Below are 22,898 nucleotides of genomic sequence, written 5' to 3' on the forward strand. Positions count from 1 at the left end.
CCACATTTCCTGATGCCAGTCTTTCAAAATGTCAATAAATTCATAAAAACCAGATAGCTCGCAGTGGAGGCTGATATGCAAAAACAAAAGGTGTCAGAATCACCACCTAACTCTAGAAATACTGCCCTCACGTCTACTTCGTCACAGCGTGCGCCAAGCATCTGTTTTGCCCAAGACAAAAATGGCCTCTGTCAGAGTCAATTCCCTTTCCTTTGCGGACCAATCGAAACCTAGCATTCAGGGCACACGGTGTCCTCACTTCCGTCTCAGCTGCCAGGATCTCTAATTCTCTTAGCGAGTCCGGACCGGCCACCTCCAACTCGGAAGGGCTTCGGCGGCTGGGGCGGCGAGGCACGCAGGCGGCGGGCGGGATGAGCGCGGCGTGTCGCGGAGCGGTGCGGACGCTGCGGGTTCCCGGCTGCCACGGCTATGCAGCCGAGTTTTCCCCGTACTTGCCGGGCCGCCTGGCCTGCGCCACCGCGCAGCACTACGGCATCGCGGGTGAGGCCGGGCCGCGCTGAGCCGCCGGGGCGGGGTTGGGTTCCAGCCGAGCTCCAGCTCCCTCTGGTGGTCCAAAAGCACTTCCGACAGTAGACGGCTCCAGAAAAGAACACCAGGGGAAGCAGAGGAAAGCCTGACTTCCTGACCGCCTTTGTCCAGTGTGGGGAGTTGGTTTAGAGTCGAGTCCATCATCTTTTCCAGTTACAGTGCGGAAGATGCCTAGTGCCCCTAGTCCTAATGCCTTAGAGCGCACCGACACCATCGCCCCTAGTGACACACACCCCTCCAGGTACACGTGGCCCTGCGGAGAGCGGGCTGAACCTGTGGGGCCCCTTCTACCGGTCCGACGGGACCAACAGCTCTTGGAAGACGGTCCGCTGGGTCACCCCAGTACCCACTAATTGGACCACATTCCCCACAGGCTGCATTCCGGCTGTGCGTCTTAAGGATGCTCCTGAGCAGATGCCAGGAGTTTCCCCGCAAGTGCCAACACGAAATCGATCACGTTCTTTTCTCGCTTTTTCTTGTCTCCGGAGGAATACAAACATTTGCAGGCAGTTAAGAGGTTCAGGTTAATGGTCTCTGGTCCTGGACTAGGTTGAAAGGCGGGGTTCTATTCTTGACTTACGGGCTTTCTTTTAATTCATCTCGTAGCTGTTGTATATGCACTGAAGGTCTGTGAAAAAATTCGTTGCATGATGTCAGCTCTCGACAGTATTTTTTGTTGGGTCCCACAGTGATTTAGTGATTTCTAAAACTGAGAGGGAAAGAAATATTTGCCTTAATATTTTCACCATTAGCTTTTAGTGGTTGCAAATTCAGATTTACAATACTTGTCTACCGTTTAGGTTGAAGGCTCGTGAGTTTGTAATGCTATTTTAAATTAGATCCTTTAAAAAATGCCTTAAGAGGAATTGATAACGTTTTTTTAAGTCAGTCATGTTTAATAGTTTTTTTCCCTTCAACCCAATAACAAATATAACTTTTAAAATATGCTGATCCTTTAGTAAAATAATTCCTCTTTGCTAGAAAATGATATGTTGTGTTCAGCATTTTACCACCAAGTACGTGGTGAGTTCCACTAGGCATTTTGTTTTAAAATTCCATGCTGAATTTATTTTATTTTTATGTTTTAAAGTATGGAACCAGTACTCTATTTTTTTAAAAAAATAAATTTATTTATTTATTTATTTTTGGCTGCGTTGGGTCTTCGTTGCTGTGCGCAGGCTTTCTTTAGTTGCACCGAGAGGGGGCTACTCTTTGTTGTGGTGCACAGGCTTCTCATTGCGGTGGCTTCCCTTGTGGAGCATGGGCTCTAGGTTCACGGGCTCGGTAGTTGTGGCTTGCCGGCTCTAGAGCGCAGGCTAAGTAGTTGTGGTGCACCGGTTTAGCTGTTCCGTGGCATGTGGGATCTTCCTGAACCAGGAATCGAACCAATGTCCCCTGCATTGGCAGGGAGATTCTTAACCAGTGTGCCACCAGGGAAGTCCCAGAATGTATTGTAGATTTATTGTGAAGGCAGTGTGATGTAGAAGGTACACAATCCCTGGGGTCTGTTAGCCTGAGGTTTCTCACCTGTAAATAAGGGTGATAACACCTGTTTGGGCGGTTTGTGTGCCTGTCATCCTGCCTTGCCATAGAGTATGCACTTAAATATCTCTCCCATGTTAGAGCTGTGTCTGGATTCCAAGCATAGGTGAGATGGTAAGCTTAATATTTAATTAAGCACAATGTAGAGAGAGAGAGACAGAAATGGAGAGCACAGTCCTGATCGTTTTGTATACATGGCCTCAAGTAACCTGAAATTTGTGACTGTAAAATTAGGTACTCAGTACTTGATACCTCTTTGCCTTGACATGGTCCCCCAGCAGGTTCAACAGCATGACCTCAGCATTTTTCTCCTTAGGCTGTGGAACCCTGCTAATACTGGATCAAAATGAATCTGGGCTTAGGCTTTTTAGAAGGTAAGATGACTCTAACTATTAAACTTATATGTGTTCTCTGTTGCTTTTAAGACCTTAATAGAATTAGTTTTGAATCTTTGTGATCAGTAAGATGTTTTAATTTGCAGTATAAAAGAACCTTCAGGATTTGCATCGTATAGAGCTTATATTTGCCATGAACTTGTGATTATGTCACTTTTCTTCTAAAGCTCTTGTTTCTTAGTATTCACTTATAAATTGTAAAACTTAAACATAAAAAAATGTGAGCTAGTTGGTATACTGTTTGACATTCCTATCTTTGCTTTCTTCTTAATGTACTTTAGCTTTACTCATTCAGGAACTAATTGTCCATTTTGTGGATTATGGCTTCTTTCCCTTTCTTCTTTCCATGCCTGTCTTGTCTGTGTGACTGTTAGACTCATTAACGTCTCCATCAGAGTTAGTCAAGGGTAGAGAAAGGAAAGGAAATTCCATCAGAAAATAACTACCTGCTGATAGCTCAGGTGAAAGATTTATGGGAAACACGGAAATTATTGATCTAAATTAGTATTTTCAAGTGCTTGTTCTTCCCTCCTATGAAACATAGAAAGCATTGAGCACCCAGGTGTGGCAGCATGTCCTCATGTAAATGGTGCCATATTTCTAGTTGGGAGCCCTGATTTTAACCTAGCTGTGCAGTTTTCTGGCTGTATGACTGGGCTGTTCTTTTAAGCTCTCTGAAGTTGTTTCTGAATCTGGCAAGTGCCTGCTCTACCAATCTCCCATATTTGTGAAGACTATGTGAGACAGTGTGTGTTAAAATAGGTGATAAGCTGTAAAAAAAGAGCAATGATTGTTATTTTATGTTCAGCTGCCTATGTAACTAGATTTTTTTGTTTGAATTTTCCTGGTGTAGCTTTGACTGGAACGATGGTTTGTTTGACGTGACCTGGAGTGAGAATAATGAGCATATACTGGTCACCTGTAGTGGTGATGGCTCGTTACAGCTCTGGGACACCGCCAGAGCCACAGGGCCACTGCAGGTCTACAAGGAACACACTCAGGAGGTAGGAAGGGAATTTTCTGGGCTGATTGTTTTTCTTTGGTTGAAATCCATTTGGGGGTGGAAACATGTCCCCTTATCAGGGGACAAGAAGTTTAAGCTTTAGTGTTTCTTGTACATGTTAGATGTCACTTGTTATTTGATTATTCCAACATAAAGTACCTTTTAGCCTAAGGAGCTGGGAAAGAAGAAAAGGTCAAGCTTCTCATTAGTCAGTAAAAACGCCTCCGGGTAGGAAGTATACTGTGGCACCGTTTCCTCCAGAGGTGCATCGCTTTCTTAACGCTCTAAGGAAGGATATGCCTGCATACACTGCCTTAAGATAGAGGTAGGTGGACTTTTCACAGAGAGACATCATAAGATTGCCTTTAGGACTTCACTATGTTTCCTAAGGATTTTCAGAATATATTGAAGCAAGAGCTTGAAATACTGACTATAAGGCAGAGCTTACCGAAGAAGTTTAAAAACTAAATCTCTTACATGTGCTAGATATTATGTGTGTGTATGGGTAGCATAGAGAATAGTTTGGCCTTCAGTCATATTGAAATACATATATACTTTTCATGAACATGACGGTAAAGACATTCTCTTTTGGTGTTTTACCTTAAATGTTTTAAGAATTTTCTCAAGGTAGCAATAGATACTTCAAATGAAAACTTGCAAATTTACTTTCAAATTTGTGCCTGGCTCATGGAAAGACCTCAGTAAATGCTTATTAGGTGCAAGAATGTTAGTCTTTTGTAGTAATAGACTGGTTATGTGAGGATTCTAGACATCATTTTTATAGTTCTAGCTATTAAAAATGAATATCTCTAAGATCTGACTGAAAATAATAGAAAATTTTAGTTCTTCCATTTTATTGTAAAGGAGGCTCTTTTTTTTTTTTTTTTTTTTTTGTGGTACACGGGCCTCTCACTGTTGTGGCCTCTCCCGTTGTGGAACACAGGCTCCGGACGCGCAGGCTCAGCGGCCATGGCTCACGGGCCCAGCCGCTCCGCGGCATGTGGGATCTTCCCGGACCGGGGCACGAACCCGTGTCCCCTGCATCGGCAGGCGGATTCTCAACCACTGCGCCACCAGGGAAGCCCTAAAGGAGGCTGTTTGAATAAATGTAGTTATAAATGATCGTGTTTTCATAGAACCACTGAATACCAAGACAACTTTGGTAAAGGAGAAACTTTAGTTTCAGCATGTTCAATGCAAAAATCCCCACAAAGCAGCATGTCTAAAATTCAGCATTTTTGTGGTATGTTCATGATTTTTGCCATTTTCTTATACCACTTATATTATGATTAACGTAATGTATTTCTTTCTTTCTTTTTTTTGTGGTACACGGGCCTCTCACTGTTGTGGCCTCTCCCGTTGCGGAGCGCAGGCTCCGGATGCACAGGCTCAGCGGCCATGGCTCACGGCCCAGCCGCTCCGCGGCATGTGGGATCTTCCTGGACCGGGACACGAACCCGTGTCCCCTGCATTGGCAGGTGGACTCTCAACCACTGCGCCACGACGGAAGCCCCCTTCTTTCTTTTTTAAAAATATTTTTCCTCTCAAAAGTTTTCTTTCTTTTTCTTAAATCTTTGGGCCTTGTATTGCTTATCTGTATAAATTCTAGGGCTGTAGCTAACAAATCATAAAATAATATATCCAGTTTTATTAAACAGTGGATACTGATTTAATGTTTTTCTTTAAATGAACTTTACATAGTTATGTCACTTATTCTAAAACAGCACATATTCATGAAACCATGGAATTGTTAGCTTAATATGTACATTTATTTCATGTATGGTAAAATAAATATATAATGAATAAAATAAAATGTATGTACCAGTTAAAATCATCTCTTGTACAACCAATGGTGTTTGTACTGCTACTACTCTGGAAAATGCTGTTCGAGAATGTTCCGTGTGATGGTCACGCAGTCTTTACTTCAGCTCAGTGTAAGTGAATTTCACTTATCTCATGTGATAACTTATTTGACTTTTTGATTGCTCTATTGGTTAGATAATTGCTCTCTTAGGCCTAAATTTACCTTCAGTATCAATGAACTGTTGCTTCAGATTCGTTTCTCTGATATGGTGAGACTAAGTCCAGTCCCTGTTTTCCAGGAGAATCCTTGAAAAAACTGACATGCCCCCTGTAAGTCTTCCCTCTTCCAGACTGTACATTTGTAATTCCTTTGACCTGTCCTCAGGTTACACGGTCTCTATATCTTTCACTCTCCTGGTAACTCCTTTGGGTAGTCTCTTGTTTTACAGTGTTGCTTTTAATGTCGTAAACCTAATTTATTCCAGAAATGTGTTTATTAGTGCTGAGCTTTATATGACTTCGCCACCATGATCTTGAGCCTCTAGTTCTAATAATATTACCTAACATGGCTGTGCATTTTCCTCAGCCATGTTGTAGTGCTGGGTTACTTTCAGTCCACTTGTAAAGATCTTTGTCCTATTGTTAAACCGGTGGTTTACATCATTCTATAATTATGTAACTGGTTTTTTTTTTGAACTGAAGACTTATTTTATTGTTTGTTTTTTCAGACTGTTGTTCTAGGTTGTCCTTCCTCATTTTCTTTTCAAATGCAATTTTTGATGAGCATTTTGTATCAGTTAGATGCTTTGGCTGTTACCATAAGAGAAAACCAAACTAGAAGTGCTTTCAGCGATCTGAGTTTTTTATTTCCCGTAACCAAGGATATGGAGCTGGGAATGGGTCCAGGTTTGTTTAATTTAGACTTGGCAGTGTCATCAGGTACCCAGGATCTCCTGCCTTTCCGCTCTGCTCTCCTCAGTGGATTTCTTTCTTCTAACGCTCCGTATAGTTGGCAGGTACCATCTCATCACATGCCCAGTCGGAACTCTGTCACTTGTGAGGGAAACAAGTCACCACTCGTACTTTCATCTAAGTACGATTCACCCCTGGGATGAGGAAAGGACAGAGCTTTCCCGGAAGGGCACAACTGGGGTTCTGTGAGCAAGGAGAAAGGGAGATTGGTGGTTGGGGAGTCCCCATCACTATGTGCCACAATATTACTTCTTGTCTTTCTCACGATTGTTAGTAAAAGTCGAACCACAACGAGCCGAATGATGAGTCGAGAACAGTAGGGCCCTCAGAAAGGTCCTCCATGAGATTGTTAAGAGAAAGAATTTCTGGTGAGCAATCTAAAGCTCAGTATTATAATACCAAATATTTGGCATTTTTCATTAAAGAGAAATACAGCATTTATTTAAAGTTTGTCTCTTATACCAAATACGCAGAAACACTTATAAGGATTGATTTAAGGTCAAATAGAGTTTTGAGGAGCTAATAAGTATTTGTTGAATATTCAACAAATAGTGTTGAATAAAGTCCAACAGTCAGTTTTCAGATAGTCAGACAAGTAGTTACTGAAGCAAAAGGGAAAATTCCAAGACCTAGATATATTTTAGGCCTTAAGGAATAAAGGTCCTGGTGAAATGAAAGAAAGAAGAACATGGAAGGTTTCCCTTTGCATGGCTTCTAAACTTAGCATCAAAGCAGGAATCGGATTCTTCTCTGTATTATTTAACTGCAGAGGCCATTACATTATGTTTTTTGAGCCCCATAAAATGCCTTCAGCTTAGCCTGCTGCTGAATATATAATAAGAATGGAAGAAGAAGAAAATTTTAAAACGTTCAGCAAGAAGGAGAGAAAAGAGAGTAATTGAGAATTTTGTTTCTGACTTCATGGCTTATAGCACTGTGCTGTTGAGAGTGAGTTAAAAGTGACTTTAAAGATGACAGGCTCAGTTTAATATTTATTTCAGCATCTAATTCTCAGTGTTTTTAGTACGGTTTTTAAAAATAGTTAAAATTTGTCTTCATTGTCAAATAGTGAGGCTTATCAGTTTGCTGGAAACTTTTAAAAGATATTTGATGCATTTAAAGTTTTTGATCATGAATTTTTAAATAAAGGTAAAGAATCAAGGCATTTATCCTGCTTTTCCTGTATGAATTTCATTGTGGGGTAATCAAATCGTTGGTGCGGATCTTGTAATAGAATTCTACCTAGTAAATGTAGAAGGGATAATAGAATTAGAAAATCACCATTTAGTAGTCCCTAATGAAATAATGACCCTAGGCAAGGGTTTTCTGTGGATGCTAAAACCATTAATTTAAGAGTGATCCATCTTATGAACAATCTTAGGATCACTAAAAGTGGATCAACCAGAAATTACACACCTCCTAATACAATAGGAAGCTAAAAAAAAAGATTGAACTGAATCAAATCAAGCCTCTAGATCTAACTTCCAATTTAAAGAAAATAGGAAGGGTAGAGGAAGAAGTTGAACACCACCATGAGGAAACAATTAGCCAAATCCAGAATGTATTTAGAACATTCCACAGGACCAATAACTTTGTTTCTTCAACAAGTAAATGTCATTGGTGGGGTAGGGGGACCTGAACCAAGGTGGGAAAGGGAACTTTCCTAGATTAGAAATAACTTAAGAGACATAACAGCTAAGTATAAAATATGGATTTTGTTTGGATCCTATTCAGATAAACCAACTATAAAAGGATGTTTCTGAGACAATCAGGGAAATATGAATATGGACTGAGTATTAGATGAAGTTAAGGATGTTGTTAAGATGTTGTTAAGATGTTGTTAAGATGAACTAAGATGTGAAAATGGCCTTGTGCTTGTGTAAAAGGTGAAAACATTCTTTCTCTTGAAGTGTTTGTGAGTGAAATGGTCTGATGTTAAAATACTCCAGTAAGTAATGGAACAGATGAAACAGGATGGGTAAAATATTGATAATTATGGAAGGTATGTGATGGATACCTGGGGATTTATTATGTTATTCTCTCTACTCTTATGTACATTTAAAAATATCTATAATAAAAAAAATTTAAGTTTCACATTAAAAGAAATACGTAGTCCTTTCTAATCACTCAGTGATTAAAAGTCAGTGTCCCTTTCCTTTGTATTGATACAGATAAATATGAACATTCTGGACACAGTTTTTATTTGATGATTTTTAATTAAATAGACCAACTTAAAAAGGGCAACACTGTACGGTAGATTAAAAATGAGCTCTTCGGGAATTGGATTCAGTAATAAAATTTGTCCTCCTCAAACTGTGGTTCTGATGAAGTTCAGATTTCATAAAGCAGCACAAAATATTCTTCAGTGTTTTTCTTTTTTCTTTGTGTAGTTTCCCAATTAATTTTCTTCACCACTACTAAGAGTAATTTCATTAACATAGGCCTTTAGAGGACCCTGCTTTTAAAGCATAGCTGCATATCTCTCTTCTTTTTATATTTCCCGTGTCCACTATTTGAGTGGGAGTGGAGGGGGGAATTGGGAGAAGGGAAAAGATGTAAGAGTAGACTAATGTGAGATGTGCTTTCTAGTCTCCCGCCCTTGTTATTATTTTCTAGTCTTCTTACTTTACATTATTTTTCTTAGTCGTTTTTAAAAAATCACAACCTGAAATTGTGTATTTATACTTACAGCCGATCTTCCCTTGCTAAAGTTTAAGACCCATGAAGGCTGGGGCTTTATCTGTCTTGTCTAACACTATTCTCTCCCTCCCACATGCCTTGTTCATAGTAAGTGCTTAATAAATATGTATTGAATAGTTATTTGACTTGAGGTTGGGATAATGGAATCTAGTCATCCCTTTTCAGCTGTCTCCCAAACATCTCTCTGGTTGTAAACTTTTTTCAGGGCTTGAGGTTAATGCCCAAACCCTGTTCTTCCTAGACATTTCCACTTGACTGTCAGGCTGTCACTTCAAACTCACTGTGTCTAAAATTACACATTATCTCCCTTCCTCCAGTCTTCCAGTTTTGTTAATGCCACTGTCACTGACAGTTCTGAGGCACAAAACCTTGGTGTTATCTTGCAGTTGTTCACTAGTCTTAATCCCTAGGGTGCTTTATATCCCCATTTATGTCTTTGGGGGAGTTTCTGGTCACTATTTTCACCTCTGCTTTCTGCTGTTGACATTGTAGCCAACCCTCAGGGCCCTGCTAGGGTACCTCTCTTCTGGGCATCAAGCTGAATTTTCCATCCCACCAGCTTCTGTATTTATGGTCTACAGTTTTCATTTTTGTGTTTTAAACACAATATCCTGGCTTATACTGTTAGTTTCTTTCCCATGTCCTAGTATATTAAACACAGTAAAACAAACAAAAAGTATATCTTGATTGAGTCACCTTTATTTCCTTCTTTTTTATCCCATTTTTAACCTCACCATGTATGTCCTATGCCTGATTTTGTCCTAGACCCTGATGCTTGCCCCTTTGTTATGAGTCACATAGAAGAGCTGGCAGCAGCACTGGTATCAGCATAGTTTTCTTACGTCGCGTCTTTTGTTCTCATTGGGGCTGGGTTCTCTCTGAGCCCGCGGAGGCTCTTGCAGTTTTAAAAGGTGAGAAGTTGTCAGGTTTCAAGTCCTCTGTCATGTTGGAAATGTGTAGAGGTAGAGGAGTCTGAGCTAATGATGTTGTCTTTTAATTGTATTTGTTCAGTTATCCTCTAAAATGAAAACAGTAGCTCTTTATAACTACTTAGCAACAGCGCAGGTTGTGGAGATAAATTTGGTTGGTTAAATCATTTTAACTCAGTTTCTTGAGTGCCTATTATTGCAATGAGCATAAACAAGATGGTTTTGTTTATGATGGTTCTTCCAAAATATAGCAGGTATGGCAGTTATTTAACACTAAATTTAGTAAAACATGGTAAATGCTGAACTAGGAGTAGGTGTAAGATGCTGTCGGAGTGCACAGAAGGAAGCATCTGACTCCTCGATGCTTGAGGGGTTCATCAGGGGAGGTTTACTTCACAGAAGATTTAAAGGGGCTGAGTCTTGACAGATGAGTGGGGGTTCACCAAGTGGGTAGATAGGTAGGGGCTTTAATATGGGTATGGATAATTCATGAAAACAAAATGGAATCAGTCTGGGACCAATTGGAGCTCCAGTGAAGGGTGATACCAAAAAGGACAGGGTTTTATTTCCTTAGTATCACAGTCCAAGGTCACTGAAAAGTTCCATTTTAAAGTGCCTTCATGCAACATATTGTAGGGACAGCCTAGCATCATGATTAAAGGTGGACTCTGCGATTAGGCTGCCCAGGTTCAGACTTCAGCTCTGCAGCTTACTAGCTGTGGGAATTTGGACAAGTTACTTAACCTCTTTGGGCCTTGGCACGGTATCTACTTCACAGAAGTGAAGATGAAATGAGATAAAATATGTAAAGTGCTTATAACAACATCTGGCAAACAGTAGGTGCTCAATAAAGATTTCCTATTGTGGTTATTTTTGACTGTTCACATCAGCTTGGAGCAGGGGTTGGCCAGTTACTACTCATGAGCCAGAGCCAAATCCAGCCCACTGTCTGATTTGTAAAGTTTTATTGGAACACAGCCATGCCCATTTATTAAGTATCATCTGTGGCTACTTTGTGCTCTACAAGGCTGAGTTTAGTAGTTGTGACAGAGACCAAATGGCCCATAATATATTTATTATGAATATAATAAATACACTAATATATTTATTATATAAATATTTAAGACCTAAAATATTTATATGGCCCTTTACAGAAGAAACTTGCTGAGCCCTGGCCTAGAGGGTAAAATCAACATTTCTAGGTCTCAAGCTCTTCCAAGCTCTTTGCTTCCAAACCTATCTTTTTCCATCCATAACTGACAGATGGCTGCAGCAGCACTTTGGATTTTGCTGACCCTTCTGTATACTTTATGAGCTACTCTCTGTTGCTGGATCATGATTTCTTTAGTGTCCCAACTGCTTTTCTCTCTTGTGCAAGAATATGGGCCACAGCAGGGCCAGAACTGGGTGGTGAAACACTCACCTTAGTAGATAATTTAAGTACATAATTTAAGGGGGCCCCAAAACCTCAGTAGTCAAGATAAATAATCTCTTAATGCAGTATTTAAAAAATCAAAATTAATGTAAGAAAAATCTACGATGAACAAAATATCAAAGTTTTAAGTAAGGACATAATGGGTATTACTAATTATTTTTTCTTTTAAACTCAGGTTCCAACATGGCTAGGCATAGCACTAGGCAGCAGAGAACAGGGAATCCATACTTAAGCCACAACAAACCCCAGACAGTCATGCTTCCTGCATAAATATGGTAGAGTTTTTAGATTCAAAATAACCTGCTGGCTGATCACATTTAATGGCATACTCAGGTCCATGGCAGGACTACTTTTGTAAAGTTTAATTATACACATATTTGGTTGAGCTTAGCTTCCAGTAGTGATCTGTATATAATCCGTTGTATCAAATAACAGAATTAAAAGTATTTCCATAAGTTTTCATAGAATTCATTTGAAGTGGTTTACTGAGAGCAGCATTGGATAACTAAAGCTGTTTACCAAGAGATCTGAAAGTATCACGTCATTCCGATAAGCTTTTTCAAAGAAAGGCCAGAAAGGGATATTAATTGAATTTTAATGCTTTCTGATAAACATTGACCTGGCCAGCTTTTTTAGACGACTAACTTTCTAATCTGCTCTGACATTTCTTCAGGGTGCTGCAAACAGTGATTTGTTGGTAGGTTTAAAAATATGTATAATTTGTTTTAGTGAAGAAGGTTTTGGAAATATTCTGTAGGATTCTGCTGAAGAAGAATGGAGTCTTATCTGTTAAGGGTAAGGCTGGAGGAACGGACAAGATGACCTTTCCCTTTCTCAGACACCATATTGAGATTTGTAGGACTTTATTTGATGTTTCAACGAAGTGAATTAGTTGTTCTAACTGGCTGTCACTGTTAACAAACAGATAAATGTAATATTGAACTTGATGCTCTTTTGCATTCTAAATGACACTTTAAAATGTTTTTAGGTGTACAGTGTTGATTGGAGTCAAACCAGATGTGAACAGCTTGTGGTGTCTGGCTCATGGGATCAAACTATCAAACTGGTATGTCAGCATTACTGTATTTAAAACCAAATATTCCCTTCCTCAAAGCTTCCACTGAAGTTTTTTCTTTTCTGTAAGGAACATACTTCTAGTGCTTTTCAGTTAGGCAGTTAATTTTCTTTTCAAAAAATATACTAAAGCATCTATTAGAATTTAAAATTTTCTAATCTTCTAGCTATAAACTAATAACTAGCTCAGTGTTGATTATTTTGGCCCCTTAAATACCATCTTGCTTTATATAAAAATAGACTTTAAAGAAATCCATGAGATATATATGTATAGTGTGTGTGTATATAAATACATGTGTATGGTGTATCATATATATTGTATATATAAAGCATAATGAATTTGCCTCTGTTAAGTAATTGATCTATTCATTTATTTGTAGTGGGATCCAACTGTTGGAAAGTCTCTGTGCACCTTTAGAGGCCATGAAAGTGTCATTTATAGCACGATCTGGTCGCCCCACATCCCTGGTTGCTTTGCTTCAGCCTCAGGTAAAGAGTTCATTTACCAAAAGTGTTATTTGTAGGGAATGGTGGCCTCACTTTCCCCAGTAGGTGGCACTGTGTACCTTAGATTTGGAGAAGAAAAGGGACTACATTCCTATTTGAACTCTTGAGACTATTTCATTCTTTCTCAGTCTCTAGGTAAGAATTATCCCGGCCTGCTTCTAAACCTTTGACTTAACATGTGCCTTTTTGGTGAGGTGAGAGGTAAGGGACAAAGTGAGGGCTTTGGCATCAGACTTGATTGAATTTGAAAACTCTCTTCAGTGGCGGATCGTGGGGCGGATCAGGGTGATGCGATGGGTTTTCACATCAGTAATATGGGGCTAAGAATGTCTGACTATGGGGTTGTTGTCAGCACGAAATAAGGAAACATGTAAAATGTCTAGCACACAGTCAACCTCCTTTGCTTGATATTTACCATCTTTTTAGGGATGGTCTCTTTAATTCATTGCCACTAAGCCATAGCAAGAATATGTTTGGTATGATCTTTTTTCCTAACTGTTTACTTTTGATTCATGTCAGCAATTCTAAGATAAAGCGGATACTTACATTTATATGTCTCTATGTTTTTTGTAGAGAAAAGTCATTTTATAGAAATTTAAAATTACACTTTGTACTGTTTGCATAAGGATTTACAAATTTGGTTTGTTGGCTGATTCCTAAATCGTGTATAATCTGAACAACCTATTTTATATATAATTTGGAGAGAAACATTGCACAGTTTCTCTGCAGTGCCATTTAAAACAGCTTGGTCCACCTGCCAAATGGTCATTTAAATAGCTGTCCTCATCTTTACTCGCCCCTGGCTGCTCTGGAGTGGGTCTCCCCTGGCCATTTACCTTCTTCTCACATCCTGTAACCCTGCCCTCACAGCTCTTGTACTTTCCTCCTCTTACCTTTTCTTTCTGCCAGTCTATCCTGTCACCCTTCTGTTGTCCTGACTTTACATGAACAAGTTCAGTGGAAGGGTCCTTGCATAAGGTGATGGGGAGAAGAAGCTGAGATAACAAGGATAACACTCCCTTCTTCCCATGGTTAGAAGGTAGAATCATTCCCAGGGGGGAAACAGTATGTTGGAAGGCATTTAGAGGTTATATGCATGTGGTTAAGGATATGGAATATTAATTCTCAGTGATATTATAATATCTGCCACAGTATGACTTTTCATACTGTGAATTTTATAAGCACAACTATTAATGAATAAATATGGTTAATTAATTATTAATTAATGATTAATGCTCTGTCTTAGGCAGATCATAACCAGTTATAAATCTTTCAAAGTTGGGAACCAGTGTAGCTCCTTTTATTAGCTACTGGGCTGCTTTGCTTAGATGGCTTTATTTTTGGTTTGTTTATCAGAACAAAGGTTGAGTAACAGTTATAAGAATGTGTTAATTAATCATAAATATTTGTGGTGATTGACAAGATAATATCAGCACTCTTTATTTCTTGCTTCTTTTATAACTTTCGAAAAATAAACTTATGAAGAGAAAACAAATGGTATCCCGATAATTCCTGTTTGAGCATATACGTAGTAAAGAAATTCAGACAAAACAGAAACATGCCAAGTAAAAAGAAAGTGCTAATTCCCCTCCTCCTATAGAACCACTGTTAACATTTGCTTGTATTCCTTCATAAAAATTCTTATGCTCATTCCAGAATATATGTTGAAAAAATTAAAAATATTAATGGGGAATATTCTTCAGGAAAAAGTCAGATATCTTTAAAGGCTGAATTTGCTTAGTGATGTTAGGTTTTACATGCTTGTAGGTATAAAACTTTTGTTGTTGTTGAAATTGTACAGGAAAATAATTTTGTAATTTTGAGTCAGAAAATCTCCTGCCCCAAATTCATTTTCCCCACTGAAAACATTGTTATTATAAAACAATTTTTGATTGTGGAGATTTCTTAGTAGCTGTAGTCCAGTATTACAGCTGAATTGAGTGAATCATACCACCATTCAGAAAGAGTTCTTAGACTAGGTTTAAATACACTTGATGGAAGAGAACATCTCCCAATTATATATTATGAATTATACATATGCATTTATATTATATATTTAAGTTTATAAAATGAAAATAAATCTACAGTAGAAAAAGAGGTACAACAGCTTTCTTTTATTTGATATACCACCAATAAACATTTGCCTAAAGAAAGATTTCTGATACTATTTCCTTCCTAAAAGCTCTGATACCTTAATATATATTGCTTCACTTTTCTTTGAGATAATTTGTATAATGTATTGAGTGCCGTTAAAGCTGTAAAAAGTGTAGAAATAAAACAAAGGTGAGCAATTTAATTGTCATAAGCAAGGGCAGAGTTGCTTTTCTAAGGCTGCCTTCTTGAGTCACTTTCATCTGCCTCAGGAGACACATACTGGGAAGGAGAAACCGGTGTCTGTTCAGGGTATTCCAATGTGAGGAATGATTCAATTAGACCATTTGGGAAAATGTATACATAAATATAATCTATATGACACTTGTTATTTTCCAATGTGTTTATTTCAGGGCAACAACACCTTACAGATTAGACAAAACAATAACAACTTTCCCGATCTAGATGGTGTCAGTTTATTCTGATAATGAGAATGCTGAAAGTGTCAAGGCAACAGTTATTTTAAGGTTTGGACCTTGAAATGGTGAATGGATGTGTCTCCTCCATCTGTTAGAGGTTTGCCAATTCGATGAATGAAAAATTACAACTAATTGTTGTTTTGATTTGTGTATTTGATTACTAGGACTAGTGAACACATTCAGTATGTCAACTGGCTGCCATAGTTGTTCTTTTGTGAGTCACCTGTTCATGTCTTTGGCCTGTTTCTCTACTGAGAGCTGTTTGTTGTTGTTCTTCTGTATTGATGTATGAGCTCTTTTTATATTTAGGGATTAGTTCTCTGTATCTTACATCTGTTACAAATATTTTCCCAATTTTTTCTGTCCTTTAACCTATTTATTATATTTTAATTTTTACTGTATAAGCATTGAAACATTTTGGTAGTCAAAACTATCAATTTTTTGCTTGATAGGTTTCTGACTTTCATTTAGGATGAATAAGGAGTTGGCTCAGTGAAAAGTGAGAGGCCTTAGATGGTATAGCAAGAGAGAACATTCCAAGCAGAGTAGTATATTCAAAATTAAGAACTTGGATGCATTTGAGAAACTGAAAGAGGGCCAGAGGGACTGTTGCCTAAGAGGAAAAGGGTAGTAAAAATGAGGTCAGGATCACAGGCAGGGGCCCAGATCATGCTTTGTGGGCTGGATTCAGGACTCTGGATTTTATCCTGTGGAAAGTGGGAAGACATTGAAGAGGTTTAAGCCTGGGAGTGATGTGATTAGGCTTGCATTTTTAAAAACTCATTTTGGCTGTCATGTAGAGAATAGTTTGGAGGTGAGCAAGAGTGGATGCAGAGAAACAGTTAAGAGAGAGATGAAGGCATGGATAAGGATAGTGACAGAAGGGATGGAATAAAGTAGGCTGATTTGAGTGGTATTTCGAGATGATTTTATAAGATGTGGAAGAGGTGGGAGAGGGATGAATAAAGAATAAGTCCTAGATTCTTGGCAAGGACAAATTCATGGATGGTAGTGTCATAACTGAGATAAGAAATACATTTGAAAATGAAGATCTTGAGTTAGTTTTAGAGCACGTTGAGCCTGTGGGACACACATGTGGGGTTGTCAAGAGCAGGTGGAGTTTGGAGCTGAGAAATCAGGCCTTATGAATAAAAATTGTGTCGTTGGCTCATAAATGGGATCTAAAGCCATTGCAGTAAGTCAGAGCACCCAGGAAAGACTAAATAGAAGAAAGCTTAGAATAGAGCACAAGTTGGCAAACTATTGCCCTCAAATCAAATGACCCACTGACAGTTTATGTAAGTAAAGTTTTATTGGAACACAGTCACGCCCATTCATTTATATATTGTCTGTCTATGTCTGTTTTCATGCTATAGTGGCAGAGTTGAGTAGTTATGACAGAGACTGAATGACCCTCAAAGCCAAAAATACTTACAGTTGGGGGCTTCCCTGGTGGCTCAGTGGTTGAGAGTCCGCCTGCCGATGCAGGGGATGCGGGTTGGTGCCCCAGTCTGGGAGGATCCCACGTGCCGCAGAGCGGCTGGTCCCATGAGCCGTGGCCACTGAGCCTGCGCGTCCGGAGCCTGTGCTCCGCAAAGGGAGACGCCGCAGTAGTGAGAGGCCCACATACCACAAAAAAAAAAACCCCCAAAAACAAAAAAAACCTTACAGTTGGGCTCGTTACAAAAAATGTTGGCTGACCCCAGGTATAAGTCTTGAGGGGAGATAAAGAGATGGAAGGTCTTTTGCACAGTGTGGTTATTTAGGGGAGGAGGGAAGGCACAATAGCAAGGGAGGGGAAGAGTGCTTCCTGTATTGTCTCCTTGTTTCATTATCTAGCATCTGAAGATAGATAGATGGCAATCGGTAGGATAATTGCTCCTTTCTTGCTAATAAGATAAATCAATGCCCTGAGATGTTGAATTATGTTGAGTGGGTTCCACAGGAAATATAATATCACAGAAATCCTTTCTATTTGTTTATTATGTTTTTAAATTCTAAAACTTAAAAATGACCAAATGTCCCTGAATTCTGAAGTATGACTAGGTTGGAGAACCTCAGAAGTGGAAACCTCCAGGTAAATTGTGAACAGACAAATACGTCCCATTTAGATTAAACAGTTTTTTAAAATCCTAAGATAATAGTGAATTGTAATAACTTCTGTGTGTAGAGGTTCAGTTAACTCAGAAAGTGTTTTGTTTGCTGATTAAAATTCATAGTATTTTCTAGAATGAAGAAAGGTACACTGATAAAATTATTACTACTATTTTTTAAATTTCTAAATTGTGGGGCTTCCCTGGTGGCGCAGTGGTTGAGAATCCGCCTGCCAATGCGGGAGACACGGGTTCGTGCCCTGGTCCGGGAAGATCCCACATGCCGCGGAGCAACTAAGCCCGTGAGCCATGGCCGCTGAGCCTGCGCGTCCGGAGCCTGTGCTCCGCAACGGGAGAGGCCACAACAGTGAGAGGCCCGCGTACCGCAAAAAAAAAAAAAAAAAAAAAAAAAAAATTTCTAAATTGTGTAAGTTGTCGTTTCTCAGTCCATAATTTGAACCAAATCTTTTCTGAAATATCAAGTCTTTGGGGATGGGAACAGTAATATATTTTTCCTTATCACATTTCCTTTTCCAAGCCTAAATTTCTTCTTTGATTTTTTTCAGTCTTTCTGTGGCACAACTAGCCATAAGGCTGGGTGTGTATTAAGTAAATGATAACAATATTAATACATTTGTTTGAATTAACTAACCCTTTAGCCTACATATATAACTTGAGTTAGTCATTTTTATGATTTTAATGGAAATGCTAATGAGTTTCATGTTGATAGTGAATCAGATCTGCAAGATGACTGCAGTTAAGCATAATGGTTATAATTTGACCATTTTATAATTTTACTATTGGTGAAAAGCCCTAATACAGAGACTGTTAGTACAAGTTCAATTAAAATTCTTGTAAGGATGTGAATTAGTTTGACATTAACATCATTTTCTTAGTGTAGGGTTGCCCTTTGGTCTTATATTCTACAGTTTCAAAGTATTTGCCTCAAACTCTGGAAGGAATTAGTGGTATAGAATAGATCCGTCTTCAGAATGAACTGAAACATACTTCTCTTCTAGTGAAGCAGTGAAGACATGTCTGCTAGGAGCTCTAATTGGTAGCATTTGTAATAAACTATAATTAATAATGAGTATAATTTGGAAAAGTATTAACAAATAAAACCATAAATTACTGATAGATTTTTAAAAATTCCTTTACCTTACTATTGCATGTAATTTTATTAATTTGTATTATTATTTAAGGCCCCCAAATTATCTTTCTTTGTTTTTAATTGTTCTTTTACTGACCATGACCAAAGGTAAAATCTGATAGTGATGGAGTCAGGCAGGGGGAACCTACAAGATAGTGGAGGAGTAAGACGTGGAGATCACCTTCCTCCCCACAAATACATCAAAAATACATCTACATGTGGAACAGCTCCTACAGAATACCTACTGAATGCTGGCAGAAGACCTCAGACTTCCCAAAAGATGCCTGAGGGCAACCTACATGCAGAGGTGGGGCCAAAACCAAAGTTGAACCCCAGGAGCTGTGCGAAAAAAGAAGAGAAAGGGAAATTTCTCCGGGCAACCACAGGAGCAGCAAGTTAAATCCCCACAATCAACTTGATGTACCCTGCATCTGTGGAATGCCTGAATAGACGACAAATCGTCCCAAAATTGAGGCAGTGGACTTTGGGAGCAACTGTAGACTTGGGGTTTGCTGTCTGCGACTGATTTGTTTCTAATTTTTATGTTTATCTTAGTACAGTTTTTAGCACTTGTTATCATTGGTGGATTTGTTTATTGGTTTGGTTGCTCTCTTTTTTTATTCATTATTTTTATTTTAATAATTATTTCTTTTTATTTATTATTTTATTTTTTTTTTATTTTTTCTCCCTTTTCTTCTTTTTAAAAAATATTTATTTATTTTTGGCTGCATTGGGTCTTCATTATTGAGTCTTCGTGGCTGCACGCAGGCCTTCTGTAGTTGCAGTGAGCAGGAGCTTCTGTTCATTGCAGTGCATGGGCTTCTCATTATGTGAACCTTCAACCTGCGAAAAGGAGACCACAGACATAGTAAATTAAACAAAACGAGAAGACAGAGAAATATGCAGCAGATGAAGGAGCAAGGTAAAAACCCACCAGACCAAACAAATGAAGAGGAAATAGGCAGTCTACCTGATAAAGAATTCAGACTAATGATAGTAAAGATGATCCAAAATCTTGGAAATAGAATGGAGAAAATACAGGAAAGTTTTAACAAGGACTTAGAAGAACAAAAGAGCAGACAAACAATGATGAACAATACAATAAACAAAATTAAATATTCTCTAGAAGGAATCAATAGCAGAATAACTGAGGCAGAAGAACGGATAAGTGACCTGGAAGATAAAATAGTGGAAATAACTACTGTAGAGCAGAATAAAGAAAAAAGAATGAAAAGAATTGAGGACAGTCTCAGAGACTTCCGGGACAACATTAAGTGCATCAACATTCAAATTATAGGGGTCCCAGAAGAATAAGAGAAAAAGAAAGGAACTGAGAAAATATTTGAAGAGATTATAGTTGAAAACTTCCCTAATATGAGAAAGGAAATATTCAATCAAGTCCAGGAAGCACAGAGAGTCCCATACAGGATAAATCCAAGGAGAAACATGCCAAGACACATATTAACCAAACGATCAAAAAATAAATCCAGGGGGCTTCCCTGGTGGCGCAGTGGTTGAGAATCCGCCTGTCGATGCAGGAGACACAGGTTCGTGCCCTGGTCCGGGAAGATCCCACATGCCGCGGAGCGGCTGGGCCCGTGAACCATGGCCGCTGAGCCTGCGCATCCGCAGCCTGTGCTCCGCAATGGGAGAGGCCACAACAGTCAGAGGCCCGCATACCGCAAAAAAAAAAAAAAAAAAAAAAATCCAAAGAAAAAATATTAAAAGCAGCAAAGGAAAAGCAACAAATAACATACAAGGGAATCCCCATAAGTTTAACAGATAATCTCTCAGCAGAAACTCTGCAAGCCAGAAGGGAGTGGCAGGACATATTGAAAGTGATGAAAGGGAAAAACCTACAATCAAGGTTACTCTACCCAGCAAGGATCTCAGTCAGATTCAAAGGAGAAATTAAAACCTTTACAGACAAGCAAAAGCTAAGAGAATTCAGCACCACCAAACCAGCTTTACAACAAATGCTAAAGGAACTTCTCTAGGCAGGAAACACATGAGAAGGAAAGATCTACAAAAACAAACCCAAAACAATTAAGAAAATGGTCATAGGGACATACATATTGATAAATACCTTAAATGTAAATGGATTAAATGCTCCAACTAAAAGACATAGGCTGGCTGAATGGATACACAAACAAGACCCATATATATGCTGTCTACAAGAGATCCACTTCAGACCTAGGGACACAGACAGACTGAAAGTGAGGGGATGGAAAAAGATATTCCATGCAAATGGAAATCAAAAGAAAGCTGGAATAGCAATTCTCATATCAGACAAAATAGACTTTAAAATAAAGACTGTTACAAGAGACAAAGAAAGACACTACATAATGATCAAGGGATCAATCCAAGAAGAAGAGATAACAATTTTAAATATTTATGCACCCAACATAAGAGCACCTCAACACATAAGGTGAATGCTAACAGCCATAAAAGGGGAAACTGACAGTAACACAATAAAAGTAGGGGAGTTTAACACCCCACTTTCACAAATGGACAGATCATCCAAAATGAAAATAAATAAGGGAACACAAGCATTAAATGACACATTAAACAAGATGGACTTAATTGATATTTATTTATTGAAAAACAACAGAATACACTTTCTTCTCAAGTGCTCATGGAACATTCTCCAGGATAGATCATATCTTGCATTACAAATCAAGCCTTGGTAAATTTAAGAAAATTGAAATCGTATCAAGTATATTTTCTTACCACAATGTTATAAGACTAGATACCAATTACAGGAAAGAAACTGTAAAAAATACAAACACATGGAGGCTAAACAATATGCTACTAAATAACCAAGAGATCATTGAAGAAATCAGAGGAAATCAAAAAATACCTAGAAACAAATGACAATGAAAACACAATGACCTAAAACCTATGGGATGCAGCAAAAGCAGTTCTAAGAGGGAAGTTTATAGCAATACAATCCAACCTCAAGAAACAAGAAAAATCTCAAATAAACAACCTAACATTACACCCAAAGCAATTAGAGAAAGAAGAACTTTAAAAAAACCCCAAAGTTAGCAGAAGGAAAGAAATCATAAAGATCAGAGCAGAAATAAACGAAAAAGGAATGAAGGGAACAGTTTCAAAGATCAATAAAACTAAAAGCTGGTTCTTTGAGAAGATAAACAAAATTGATAAACCATTAGCCAGACTCATCAAGAAAAAAAGGGAGAAGACTCAGATCAACAGAATTAGAAATGGAAAAGGAGAAGTAACAACTGACACTGCAGAAGTACAAAGGATCTTGAGAGATTACTACAAGCAACTATATGCTAATAAAGTGGACAACCTGGAAGAAATGGACAAATTCTTAGAAAAGCACAACCTTCCGAGGCTGAACTGGCAAGAACTAGAAAATATAAACAGACCAATCACAAACACTGAAATTGAAACTGTGATTAAAAATCTTCCAACAGACAAAAGCCCAGGAACAGATGGCTTCAGAGGCGAATTCTGTCAAACATTTAGAGAAGCGCTGACACCTATCTTTCTCAAACTCTTCCAAAATATAGCAGAGGGAGGAACACTCCCAAATTCATTCTACGATGCCACCATCACGCTGATGCCAAATCCAGACAAAGATGTCACAAAAAAAGAAAACCACAGGCCAGTATCACTGATGAACATAGATGCAAAAGTCCTCAACAAAATACTAGCAAACAGAATCCAATAGCACATTAAAAGGATCATACACCATGGTCAAGTGGGGTTTATCCCAGGAATGCAAGGATTCTTCAATATAAACAAATCAATCAATGTGATACACCATATTAACAAGTTGAAAGATAAAAACCATGTGATCATCTCAATAGATGCAGAAGAAACTTTTGACAAAATTCAACACCAATTTATGATAAAAACTCTCTGGAAAGTAGGCATAAAGAGAACCTACCTCAACATAATAGAGCCCATATATGACAGACCCACAGCCAACATTGTTCTCAATGGTAAAAAATTGAAACCATTTCCTCTAAGATCAGGAACAAGACAAGGTTGCTCACTGTCACTGCTATTATTCAACACAGTTTTGGAAGTTTTAGCCACAGCATTCAGAGAAGAAAAAGAAATAAAAAGAATCCGAATTGGAAAAGAAGTAAAACTGCCACTCTTTGCAGATGACATGATACTATACGTAGAGAATCCTGA

At 38.5% G+C, this 22,898-nt stretch overlaps 1 protein-coding gene across 1 annotated transcript in view; it reads left to right on the forward strand.

The window, feature by feature from the left end:
• The first annotated feature begins 269 nt into the window (after window positions 1-269).
• Window positions 270-22,898, forward strand: part of PEX7 (peroxisomal biogenesis factor 7) — an 83,961-nt gene continuing 61,332 nt past the window's right edge. Inside the window, exons 1-5 of the mRNA XM_059083989.2 lie at window positions 270-501; window positions 2,408-2,465; window positions 3,340-3,490; window positions 12,317-12,394; window positions 12,783-12,891. Of these exons, the coding sequence (XP_058939972.1) occupies window positions 372-501; window positions 2,408-2,465; window positions 3,340-3,490; window positions 12,317-12,394; window positions 12,783-12,891 (526 nt within the window). The 5' untranslated portion in view covers window positions 270-371. The remainder of the gene's footprint in view (window positions 502-2,407; window positions 2,466-3,339; window positions 3,491-12,316; window positions 12,395-12,782; window positions 12,892-22,898) is intronic.

The sequence above is a fragment of the Kogia breviceps genome, chromosome 13 (assembly GCF_026419965.1).
Source record: "Kogia breviceps isolate mKogBre1 chromosome 13, mKogBre1 haplotype 1, whole genome shotgun sequence".
Taxonomy (NCBI): domain Eukaryota; kingdom Metazoa; phylum Chordata; class Mammalia; order Artiodactyla; family Physeteridae; genus Kogia; species Kogia breviceps.